At 39.3% G+C, this 12854-nt stretch overlaps 1 protein-coding gene across 2 annotated transcripts in view; it reads left to right on the top strand.

The window, feature by feature from the left end:
* The first annotated feature begins 4707 nt into the window (after positions 1–4707).
* NUP205 (nucleoporin 205) overlaps positions 4708–12854 on the top strand; it is a 43027-nt gene continuing 34880 nt past the window's right edge. Inside the window, exons 1-7 of one of the 2 annotated variants that reach the window (XM_015859243.1) lie at positions 4708–4964; positions 7523–7665; positions 8647–8818; positions 9308–9452; positions 10348–10507; positions 11580–11808; positions 11975–12139. In XM_015859243.1, coding sequence (XP_015714729.1) covers positions 4937–4964; positions 7523–7665; positions 8647–8818; positions 9308–9452; positions 10348–10507; positions 11580–11808; positions 11975–12139 — 1042 coding nt within the window. In that variant the 5' untranslated portion in view covers positions 4708–4936. Of the gene's footprint in view, positions 4965–6012; positions 6037–7522; positions 7666–8646; positions 8819–9307; positions 9453–10347; positions 10508–11579; positions 11809–11974; positions 12140–12854 lie in introns of those variants that run through there. The other variant, XM_015859251.2, reaches the window with a different exon arrangement.

Raw genomic sequence — 12854 nt, 5'->3', positions numbered from 1 at the left:
GCAATTTGATTTGTTCTGTCCGTGTCCTTCAGACTCTTGCAGCTGAGGATAATTCTTCCTCATCTCTGAAAACTTCAACAAACCAAAAATGGACTGAATCTGAAAGCAAATCCTTTCTTACATCGCCTGTTTGAAGGAGACCCCTGTATGAACAGGCAATCTCAAAGCATCAAGACAAGGGAAGTACTTTAGTAACTGACTACCTGAAGTGTGCAAGATGAATTCTACACATTTTTAGCATGGAAGAGCTTATCATCTTGCACCCAGAGAACTCCAAAGAAGTAGGTGGCACTAGGAAAATAGTGGCAATACAATTTATGAGACAAATTTACATTGCAGTAGAGGAAGCATTCTGAGATGCCATTTTTCTCAAGTCTCATGGGTTCCCGTATCAAATTAACTCAGTTTGTAGGCATCAAGTCCTGATTTTTTGTGATTTAGCTCAGATCATGACTGTCAAGATACTCTCTCTCCCATCTCCTCTATCATTACCACTGGAAAAAAAATCTCTGCACATTATTAGCACAGACATTTTTGTGCAACCTTTCACACCTTCAGTCTTGCTAGTGACCTCATTACACTTCTGTGCCTTACATCTATTTCAGCGCAGCCATTCTCTGATGAGAATCCAACAGTTAAGTTTGTAAGTTAGCCGGCAGGGTACAAGGTGCCTTGGAAATGGCTAAATGTGAATTTCAGAATAAAATCTGAGATTGTGAGGCTGAAAACCAGCAAAAACATCAACCATCTGTAAATCTGATACAGAAATCACTGAACAGAATGAATATCAATAAGGCAGTTGATGTGCCAACATTTCTACTTACTATGCTAAATATCTCCACATTACTTATATTTCATTTTTCTCTTATTTTCCCTGTTGTATGTTTCTCTACCTCTTGTTGTCAATTACAAGCTGCTACAACACTACAATAGTTTCATGTCTCCTACGCTAGTAACGGGCTCATTCCCTTCAGAACCTAAGTGAAGGAATTATAAAAAAACAAACTAACAGATTAAAAAATGAAGGCAAAAGCTATTCTTAATTCTGGGAGAGAGAAGAAGAGCGAAAAGTTAATTGCCAAATAGTTCATGAGACATTACACAGCCAAGAACCTCTACTGCTCAAAGAGGGATCATAAATACCCGTTTGTTGAGTGGGGAAATAACTGACGGCATTGACCAGGGCACTCATTTATGACCAGATGCCTATAGCCATTAATTGTTGTAATTGACATAGGAAGGACAGCACTTGCCATTGTTCTGCTCCTTTTTCCCCACTCCCAGATCCTGGGGAAGGTATTCATATAACCTTGAGAACATTCAGCTCTTTGTTGTCTTGGACTAGATAAACCACTTTTCCAAGCTAGCAACAACCACACAGTTTCTCTGATGAGTTTAGATACCATGGTGACAGTAGAAATATCTAGGATGAAAGACAGAGAAATTAGAAAGTTTTTTTTCTTTTTTTTTTTTTTTTTTTTGTAGAATCACTGCAGGGAAAGGTCTTACACATTTCTTCTTCAATTTGATGCTGAGCTAATTATCTTGATGTATTAAACACACCTTTTTGCAACAAAGACAGAATTATAGTCAGCTAAGTTTTCAGGAACATTATCCTGCATGGCAAGTGAAGTCAAGGATTTTACCTGGCTAACATAACCCAAAAATACATTCTTTTTTCAGATAGGGCCAGGCTAAAGATCCAGTTGATCAACATTCCAGGCTACTGTGAAATGTTATATCCATTTTTACAGATGAGTAAGCTGAAATGCATGGTGTTAGCATCAGCCAAAATAAAAACTCAAAGAAGTTTTGCAGCCTGATCAGTAGCCAGAAATGCCTTCGACTTTTTGGAGAACAAGACATATTTCAGAAGGTGAAGACTGGTCTGGATGTAGAAATACTTTAAGAAGGCATCTTTTTCAGCCACAATGCATTTTATACCATGCAGGATGTGATCACAATGATACTCAAGATTAGGAGATTAAGGATAGTCTCTTGGACATTAGAAGGAACTGCATATTACTAATAATTGTTCTTTCTAATCATAATACAGAATCACAGAATGACCCGGGTTGGAAGGGACCTCAAGGATCATGTAGTTCCAACCCCCTGCCTGGCAGGGCCACCAAACATTCACATTTACTAGATCAGGTTGCCCAGGGCCCTGTCCAACCTGGCCTTGAACACCTCCAAGGACGGGGCATCCACAACCTCCCTGGGCAGCCTGTTCCAGGGCCTAACCACTCTCCTAGTGAAGAACTTCCCCCTAACATCCAACCTAAATCTTCCCTCTTTCAACTTGGATCCATTTCCTCTAGTCCTGCTATTGTCAGCTCTTTTGAAGAGTAATACAATGCAAACAAACTGTATCATCATTATTATCTTTGTATTTGGTATGCGATTTGGCTATGAAAAACAATTAGTAGATCTAGTATTAATATTACCTGTATTACATCACAAAGCAAAGATCAGGTTTCCATTGTGCCATTTAAATTCTTATTACTAGTTATTCCTACCTCCAGTAAATAACATATTTTATACAAGATCTCACATGGCACATGCAGAATTCAGTACCCTACAGGCAACGTGGGGCCTTCTTTCCCTGGACTCCAGAGGAATTAATGTCCATCGTAGGTATTTAGTGTCAGCCTGCCTTTGATACTTCACAGATTTCCATCCTCTAATTAAGGATGAAGGAAGCATGTGTCCCTCACTGAACCCAGCTGTCTTGGAGAACTTGCTGAGAGCTATTGTTAGGAAGAGGAACGAGGTAGTCTTTTCCTTTAGTGACTTGGTAAAAAATAGCCTACCATACCAGTGAGTGATCCTGGTAAACAGTAAGATCCTAAATTAAAGAACAGCCAATAAAGCAAGAAAAAGCAAAGAAATACTATGCATGGACTTACCTACTCATCACAGTGTGGATGAATGTGGCTATCCTGACATAAATATGTTTAGAATGTAGTGTATGGTTCATCTAGATGCATCCCTTCCTCTGTACTAAGTGTTGTACTGTCACAACTATTTTACATTTAAAAAACTCTTAACTGCCAACAGAGAAAGAAGGGAGCTGCAGCTAACTATGGTATTTTTCTGCTTAAGTCCTATTGCCCAATGGCCTGCCCCACGCCATCCACTCCTTTCATGGTGTTTTTCCTTCACGTTGCTATGTTACTGTTGGCCGCTTGGCAAAGATCACAAAAGAATTAGCTGGAAATTTAAAGTATTAAATCTGCAGTGGTTCGACAGCATTTTTTTTCCTCTAACAGAGATGAAAAAAAAAAAAAAAAAGAAAGTGCATGCAATCTGGCTGCATCTGAATGCCAAAAGAAATATGACAGCTCTTAATGCCTGGAAAAGGCTTTAAAAAAATAAATCATTTATTTATTTCTGTTTTTGGGTCTTGTGTCTTAAGAAAATGAGTCTTAGGAAATCACTCTGTCTGCCAATTTTTTTTTTCACTAGCTTTTGAACCTGTTGTAATTCCTGGCCCATTTCCAATGTAATATGATCACGGACTAATGGGCTCAAAAGTTTATGTCCTCACAAGCTTTGGGTAAATCAGGGAGTATGGAAAAAGACGGAAATTAATGCCTTTGCAGTTGGAAAGACTGAAGCAAATCCTCAAGTATTCATTAGGTTTGCCATGGCCAGGTGATCACAGCACATGTCTGTGCATTTTATATATATATCTATAAATATATAATATATATATATATGTGTGTGTGTGTGTGTGTGTGCCACCCCAAGACTTGTGGCTGTGGGGAGCGAAAGAGTGGGCAGCGATTACATATAATTTTGTATATATATATAATATTAAAATAAATAATGAATATGTACTTCTGGTGGATCCATTTATCTTAATGGTAATACAAGAGAGAATTTCTGGCTAATTACTACTGGGATGGAAGACAGTGAACTGACTTTAGATATGCAACACTTCTAAGATAGTAACACAGATAGTAACATTCACTCTTCAGCTCCAGCAACAAGTAGAGACATCCTTTCTTCTGGTAGTTTTTTGTACTCTATTTTTCTGTTTCAAACACAGAAACACAAACCACTCTGATTTGGGGAAAACAAACAAAGAAACAATGAAAAAACCATAAACTTTTTTTTTTTTTTTTTTCACGAAGAGAATGTTCCACTACATGACCACCCTGCTGCAGAATCTGACTTTTAGTATGATAAGAATCACAGAATCACAGAATGACCCGGGTTGGAAGGGACCTCAAGGATCATGTAGTTCCAACCCCCTGCCTGGCAGGGCCACCAAACATACACCTTTACTAGATCAGGTTGCCCAGGGCCCCGTCCAACCTGGTCTTGAACACCTCCAAGGACGGGGCATCCACAACCTCCCTGGGCAGCCTGTTCCAGGGCCTAACCACTCTCCTAATGAAGAACTTCCCCCTAACATCCAACCTAAATTTTCCCTCTTTTAACTTAAAACCATTTCCCCGTGTCCTGCTATCGTCAGCCCTTTCGAAGAGTTTACTCCCCTCCTGGGAGTAAGTTCCCTTCAGGTATTGAAAGGCTGCAATGAGGTCACCCCATAAAGGTGACTTCATTATTTACATTGGATGAAGATGTGTCGGCAGGACCTGCTCCCTTGGCCGCCCTCCCACGGGTAATAGGGGGAGCTGAACCACGGCCTACCCCTTCCCTCAGCTGGCGCCTACAACTCCCGTCAGGCCTCGGCGCAGGGTATAGGCCCCGCCGCACGGCGGCTTCGGGCTGCCGCTACCGGCTTGAAGCGGCACAAACACCGGGCTGGGAAGGGGGTGCGGCTGCGGGACCTCGACCCATCCGGCAGAGAGGCGAGCGGAGCGGCGCGGTTCTCCCCCACTCCCCGGAGGCGCCGCCGTGGGCAGCCCCGCTCGCCGTGGGCCTTTCTCGGGTGCGGCGCCGGCCCGCGCCTCCTCTCGCCAAGATGGCGGCGCCGTTGGCGGTAAATTCGGGTAAGAGGAGGGCGAGTGGCCGCGTTCTGCCCGCCCCGCGCCGGCCGGGAGGGAACAGCGAGACACCGGATCTCGGGAGCGCCGGGCGTGGGGAGGGAGGGCTCCGTGCGGGCCTGGCTCCTGCGGTCTGGGCTGCAGAAGGTCCGAGCTACTGCCCTGCACGGGCGCTAATGAGGGCGGCAGATAAGGCCGCTCGGTTCGGGGCGGGCTGTGGTAACTCAGTGCGTCTGTATTGCGCTCGTAATGGTTTCTGTAATAAAATACAACACGCACAAAAAGAACAGCAGCAAACATTCCAAACGCCAACAAATCAAAACCTATGTCTGATTTTTGAGTGGTGCTGTATGGAGCCAGGAGTTGGACTTGATCCTTATGGGTCCCTTCCAGCTCAGGATGTTCTATGATTCTTTGTCACCCTGTCCAACACCTTCCCCCCCCTCTGCCTGACGCAGGGCAGCGCAGTGCAGTGGGGCTTTATCCAAATGAGTTTTGGGTGTTTCTGATGATGGAGGTTCTCCTAGAGAACACTCCAGGCCTCTGCTCATACATCTGACAGCCCTCGTGGTAAATTTGTTTCATGACAGCTAATGCTTTTCCTGGATTATCTCTCAGTTTTCTGTGCTCTGCGCCACTAGGTAGTTGAAGGCAACAAGCTGCTGTTCCCTCCTTAGCTTTTTATTTTTAAGACCAAACAATGGTAGTTCTTCCAGCCTTCTCATTCACTGTGTTCTTTGCCTCCCTGCTTCATTGTCTTGCTTGCTCTGGGAGGCCCCAAACTCAGAGAGTACTGGAGCAACTCTCTCTCAGAGTTGCTTAATCACTTCTGTGCATTGCTGGCTGCCTTTCTGTTAAAGCAGCTCAGTGTGCAGAGGCTGCCCCTTCTGTGAGGGTGTTCAACTTGTCTGCCAGAATACACAGGTGCTTTACACTAAAGTTTCCTTCCCCAGTCTGTATTGTTGCATGGTTATTCTCTCTCATGTGCAGGACTTTGCATTTGCTGGTCTTGAACTGGGTGGAAATGGAGAGCACCGAGATGTTCTGAAAAGCAGTTGTGACTATGACTAGAATGCGGGTATGGCCAGAAAGTAGTTTATGTCATAGTAAAGCAGCTAATTAAGCCATCAGATTTTAAAAGCTCAACTCCCACATCCAGCAAGGAATAAAATTACATAGAAGGTGTGTTGATCTAAATGAAACAATTACACCCTGTGCCCCACCTCAGAAAACGTTAATAGAACAGAGTCTACATCTGAGGGTAGAGGAATGGTGATTATTCCTACTATCCCCCAGAGTCTGAACAGTGACTTTGTTGAGGTGAAAATGGTAGTTATTCAAGTGGGACTAGACTTTCTTGCTATGTAATTTATGCAGCAAATTATTTAGCGTTACAGGTAAAAGAAAAATATATGCAGAAGGTGGCAACTTATACATGAAAGACGAGATAAAATTAAGCCAGATGTGGCAAAAGAGCTAATGGAGATTTTGCCTTAGATTATAATATGTTGTTTGTGTTATATATAATATATATAGTATAATATGTTGTCCCTAGCAGGGACAAATCTATAGCTTCACATAAAGTTCAGGCATAAGCATCAGGTACTGTTGTCAAAAGAAGCTGCTGGAATAACAGAGATAACATACATGGCAAAAGTTAGCATGGTCACTAGATGAAGCAAAACGACCCAGCTGATTTCCATCTTAATTGCTTGTTCCTTTCTCTGCACATCTTTGTGCTCATATGGTTTGTGCCCGTCAAAGAGCAAATTGGGTTAGAAATGTGATCATGCTTTTAGGAGTGGCTTGCGTGTAGAATCTGAAACTTCCATGATTACAGATGATCCTTAGCAATGGAAACATTTTGGTACTTCTAGTAACGTGAGCCTTTTTTCTTTTCTTTTTTTTTTTTTAGAGTAAGAAGGGTGAACAAATGTAAAATATGCCTTTAGGTTTATGATTTTTAGAATTTATGTAACACTGCCTTTATACTTACAATTGTGGTTTCTAATATATATTTTACTCTGCGTAGTCTGGTTACGCATCACATTCTAATGGCACAGTTGTTCATTCATAGTCTCTCTTATTGGGTATTCCGTTGTTTTTTGTCATTCTGCCAAAAACAGAAAGCAGGAAACCTGCCTTGCTGAATTTCATTCAGCTTCAAGATCTGCTGCTCAGTTTGTACTTATTCTTTACTCTTATAGAAATGGGTGGAATTTCTTAGATATATGAGGACACAAAGTAATGACTTTCAGCCCCCAAACTTACCTGCTTGTATCATCTTTTCTTTTTCTCTATATCTCTAAATCAATTCGGTTTTATATCAGATGATTGTTGCTTTGTGTACCCCATAGAGAGGGAAAATGTGTTTTGTTTGATGTGCATAATAATCTGTACTTTCAAGCTGGGACCGTCACTAAAAAAAGCCTATTGAAAATACCATATGAGAAGTTCTTTCGTTTTCATATTTCAAATGCTCTTTTGTTGTTATTGTTGTTTTATTTCTTTCTATTTTTTAAAAAATATATATGTTTTTATTTCTATATATTTTTTCCTTTTAGCTGCAAGCTTGTGGGGTCCATATAAGGACATATGGCAGTCTGTAATGAATGCTATTTGGAAAAGGCAACCTGAAGCTATTCATCGCCTCGACCAGGTTTTAAAGAAACACAGATCTGACTTCATTTCTCTCTTCAGAAATCCGGTACTGGACTAATGCTCTTGCAGAATGATTTGGGGAACTGATGATTTACTCTGCTTTGTACTGTTGGATTGCATACTATTTAGGCACTGACTTTACCTTTTATTCTATGTTTTTACAATACATTACACAAATGTCTTACAAAAATCTTGTTCTCTTGTATGAAGGGAAATAGTTTGAAAAATACATGTTATTTTGCCTCTTGTAGAGGATAATTGTAACATTTTTCCTCTGATTACTTGAGTGTTTTGAAGGGAATAGTAGGAGCATCTGATTATCCATCAGTTCAGTGTTGCTTTTTCCCAAATACTCTTGTTTTCCTGAAATAAAGCACAAAGGTGTTTCTTCTGGCTTTGCACCATGCTCATGCTTCAGTCAGTTAGACAAATGAACCCAAAGAACAGGTAAACATGTAAGTTTATGTAATATAGAATATAAATTGTTCAGATTGTTAGATGATTTGAAAAAAATCACTGATTCTTGGCTAATGGATCACGAAATAATAACTATAGATGTCTCCTGTTGTTACTTTTGAGGTAGTGTGCGGCTTCACGAGACTGTTAGATCAGAAAGTTTGACAGTGAGATTTAGAGATCTGTCAGCATATTTGAATGTTTGAGTTTAATAGAAAAAATAATGATGTAGAAAATAGTGATCTGGAGAAAAGCAGCAGTTCTGATCATCATTCCTCTTATCTTTCATTGAACTGATAGCAATTTTTCTAGAGAATTTTATTGAAATTTAATTTTCAGCTCTGTTATTTTCAGTAAACTAACACTGATTGTATAAATACTGTTTTTGATAAAATAAAAGCATTTTTAGGATGCCTTTAATATCAGTGTGTTTAGAAATGCTGCCTTTGTTTTTAAGATGAGAATCTAACCTCTCAGAACTGTATTTGTGAGGCAGGATTAATGTGTAAAGTTTCATTCAGTTTTTCATCTTACCATTTTGAATAACTTCCCATGCTTGTTTCTCTTCCAGCCAAAGAATGTTCAGCAGCATGAGAAAGTTCAGAAAGCAAGTACAGAAGGGGTTGCTATCCAAGGTCAGCAGGGAACCAGGCTTTTGCCAGAACAACTCATCAGAGAAGCCTTTATCCTCAGTGACCTCTTTGATATCGGAGAGTTGGCAGCTGTTGAGCTTCTTCTAGCTGGTGAGAAGGGAAAATATTTAAGAGCTGGACAAAGGCAGCTTAAATAGAGCCTTCCTTTTTATGTTAAGTGTATGCTTGACATGAATTCGTGATTCTTTCAAGATCCGACTTTCCTAACATCTGGAATAGTCTTAAAATGAACTCTACTACCTGCTATCATTTAATATAAAGGCAGTGTCCTGAACTTTTATGTTTATATTTTATGCAGATTTTGCAAAAGGGAGTAACATGATTTTTAAACATAATTTATTTCGCTATCATTGAATTTAAGCATAGTCTTAAGTTTGTGGAATTTTTAGTAGTTGAATATGAGTTTTAATATCCAAAATATCTATGATCTCTTGGAAACACCTGAAGCAAATCGAAGTTATGATGAGTAACGATGGTTGCTATGTTTATGTTTCAATTGGAAATAAAGCGATATAAAGCTATTATCAAAATTTGTATCCTCAAATTTTCTTGGATATTCTGTGTGTTTTCACTCAATAGGAGAACACCAGCAACCTCATTTTCCCGGCCTTACCAGAGGCCTTGTGGCTGTGCTGTTGTACTGGGATGGAAAAAGATGTATAGCCAATTCACTACGAACTCTCATCCAGTCACGCCAAGGCAAGACTTGGACATTGGAACTCAGGTCTGTATTAGGGTTTTAATGCTTTTAGAGTGGTTTAGACTTGAGGGAATGCAGATATTCTCAGGTTTGTCGTACTTATAACCTAATGCTATCGCTTTCATGCTTAAGCATAATGTTCTCTGTCTTCATAATGCCTTTAACAGATTATGGGGGTACCCATTTTATTTTCAGTTCTTTCATACTGCTTTAGCTTTTAGCAGTGTTTTGCTTCAGACGCCCTCCCAGTCAGTGCTGCTCAAATCAGTGATGATTTCTCAGTATCTGAGAGACTGAATTTCTGCCTGTGCTGTGTTCTGACTTCCCACATCCCACAAAGCAGAGAATTGTGCCTCTACTTAAAATGGATGCACTGTCTGCTGGCAAGCATAATGTTTTTTTGACTAAAAACATTATGCAGTGTTTAGTTCCACTGCACAGTGATTGCTTAAATAGAGAAAGATTAAAATAATGTGTTATGGCATGGACTTAAATTCTGCATCTTAAAAGAAAGTATTGCTTTAAAACAAATTGTACTTCTTTGGTAGGATGTATGTAATTGGACAATTGCACTTGCTAGTGAGAAAGAGGCTGTGAGCTTAAGAATTATGTATATCCTATACATAATATTTTTGCCTTTTGATAGAAATTGTAACCTACCTCTCCATGTTGTACTCTCCTTGCATTCCATGTTCTTGAACCTAGTTACCTACAGACTTTGTATTCATTCAGCTCATTCTGAGAGAATGTTGCTTACTGATGAATGGTGTCATGATGACTTAATTATTTCATATATATAATGTAGGTGTACGTTTTATGTCAGCTAGCATATGCAGTTGCTGGAATTCATTATTTTAGAAATCCTCTGTGACTGAGAATAATATGATTAATTGTTAAAGTTATATTCTCTCTGTTATAGTCAGGAGCTAGTGTCCATGACAACGCGCTTTACAGATGACCTAATGGAGCAGGGTTTGACTCAGAAAATCCTCACACTTGTGTCCCAAATTGATTTAAACAATGAATTTGATAAACTCCAGCGAGAGCGAGGATTGGGCAGTGAGAAGCATCGCAAAGAGGTAAAGAGGGGACTAGGTGTGTTTATTCTTCCAAATGACTGCATAGCGCAAAATGCAGTTAGATCACAAAGAGATGAAGATTGTTATACATTTTCTTTCTCCCTACTTTCTGGTTTCTTTTCTCTACCTTTGGAAGTGTGGTTTGATACATAAGGTAACTACTCATACTTACATTACATCACTGTGTAATCCAGATTACTACCTGCATTTTGGTTTCTGTGTTGCTCCTTTTCATTAGGACACACATTATCTTTACTGATGGAGAGAAACTAAGGGCTGTATTGAGGTAAACGTAATATTTACATGTTGTGAAATTTTCTTTTGCTGTTTTATTCTTAGGAGTGTAAAGTTAACCATCTGCTTTCATCATCACCATTACTAACACCATAAATAAAACCAAAATAGAATAAAAATAGAAAAGTAAAATTCACAAATGATTAAAATAGAATGAAACCAGGTCTAGCAGGCAAATAATGCATGTTTTTAATTATCCCTTTGTGTTAATATGATCAGAAGCATCTCAAGTTGTAAGCACTAAAAACTGCTTGAAAACCAGTTCTCATTTTTGTACTCCTTGTAATTAATTGAGACCATGACTGGCTGTAGAGTGTGTTGGCAACAGGAATATTTTATCTCCATATATTTACGATATGCGTTGTATCTAAAAATTATTCTGTGATGTAATCAATTTATTTTCTGCCAAGTAACCAGTTTTACATCTTTGCTGTTTGTGTAGAAACTATGCAGAGAATTTCCCTGTAGTATTCTGTATGTGCTGAATTTATTGCCACAAAAATTCTGTGTAGATTCATGTCTTGCACCTTGACTGCCATGCTGGTTTGCATTATACTCAAAGATATCATGTCACACTTTATGTAAAATGGCAGGAAGCGTGAAGGCATTTAACAAGAAAAAATGTAGCTTTTGTTTAACAACAACAAAAAAAAAAAGCCAGCATTTTCTCCTGCTGTTTTTAGAGTTGTTTTTCACTTACTCTTGTCATAATAGTTGACTGCAAGAGACAAAGTGAATGTGTTACTAGTACATTTATATGCTCTTATTTCTTTAAAAGGTTTCTGACCTCATCAAAGAGTGCCGGCAGTCCTTGGCGGAAAGTCTCTTTGTCTGGACCTGCCAGTCGCCGCTGAGTAAGGATGACACTCTAATCCTCATAAGTTTCTTGGAGAAAGTAACAGTAGAAGCTGATGGCTCATTGGACAGTGTCAACTTGTCTCTACTGATGGCACTCCTCTACTGCTTTGATGTCAGCTTTGTGGAACAAGGCATAGAGGACCGTGAAGGTAATGCTGATGGATTTCTGTGTTAGGGAAGTTGCGCTGTGCAGATAGATATACTGTTGTTTAACCAGTTTTGTTATTTGTTGATAACAAACTGGTAGAGTTTTGCATGTTTGTTTCCACATTCACTGGGTGATGGTGTTGCACTGTGTCTTTGTTTTTCTTTAAGATCTGATGCACCGGCTCCCTCTACTAGCAGAAAGACAGTACATAGCAACAATACACACTCGTCTTCAGGAGTCTCAGCCTTGGAAACTACCAGGCCTTCAAGCGACTGTTAGATTAGCCTGGGCTCTGGCATTGCGAGGAATATCCCAATTATCTGATGTGACAGGTAAATTACCCCAAAGTGCAGTTGCTGCACTTCACTATTCTTGCAAATCAAAGTATGTTGCCTTCTTGAAGCACTGGTATTTACTTTCACAATACAGCTACTGTTAACACTCTTAAAAGCTTTCTCAGTATGTTAGTTTTGTTGTTGAGAATTAAATTACCTTGATACATACACTGATTTAGAAATCATTAGTCATTAGACATTAATATTGTATAGTATCTCTTTGAAGTGAAAAGGATTTTAATACACTGAAAAATTGCATCTTATCTGCTTTAATATAACTTGAACAGTGAAATTAAAAAATGGATTCGTGTTTATGACTTTTTGCCTTTGGAGATATTAAACCTCAGTGTCTTAAAAGGACAGATCCCCTTTTTTTTCTTGTGCTTCCCAAGCTTTCCTACTAGATCAGAGTTGAGTCTACTATGGAGTATTTGTTAAAGGAAATGTAAATGTTGTAATTAATGTAGAATTAAGGTTGGTTTGTGCTTCTTAGTTCACAGCCTTCAATTAGGTCAGGTAAATGCATTATGTTCTTTATCTTACTTGCAGAAGAAAGTTGAAATTACTACCCTAACTTGTCTTTTCTAGTCTGGAGTTTTCCTGTACAGTGGGGAAAAAAACTTAGTGGATAGAAGCATGTTGATTTGTTTTTCAGGCAGGTACTTTGAAATATGTTAGTTTGTTAACTGATAGTTGTGATTTATTTTTTCTC

Source organism: Coturnix japonica, chromosome 1, assembly GCF_001577835.2.
Source record: "Coturnix japonica isolate 7356 chromosome 1, Coturnix japonica 2.1, whole genome shotgun sequence".
In the NCBI taxonomy this organism is placed as follows: Eukaryota; Metazoa; Chordata; class Aves; order Galliformes; family Phasianidae; genus Coturnix; species Coturnix japonica.
Note: the sequence above shows the minus strand (reverse complement) of the source record. Positions and strands in the feature narration are given on the sequence as shown.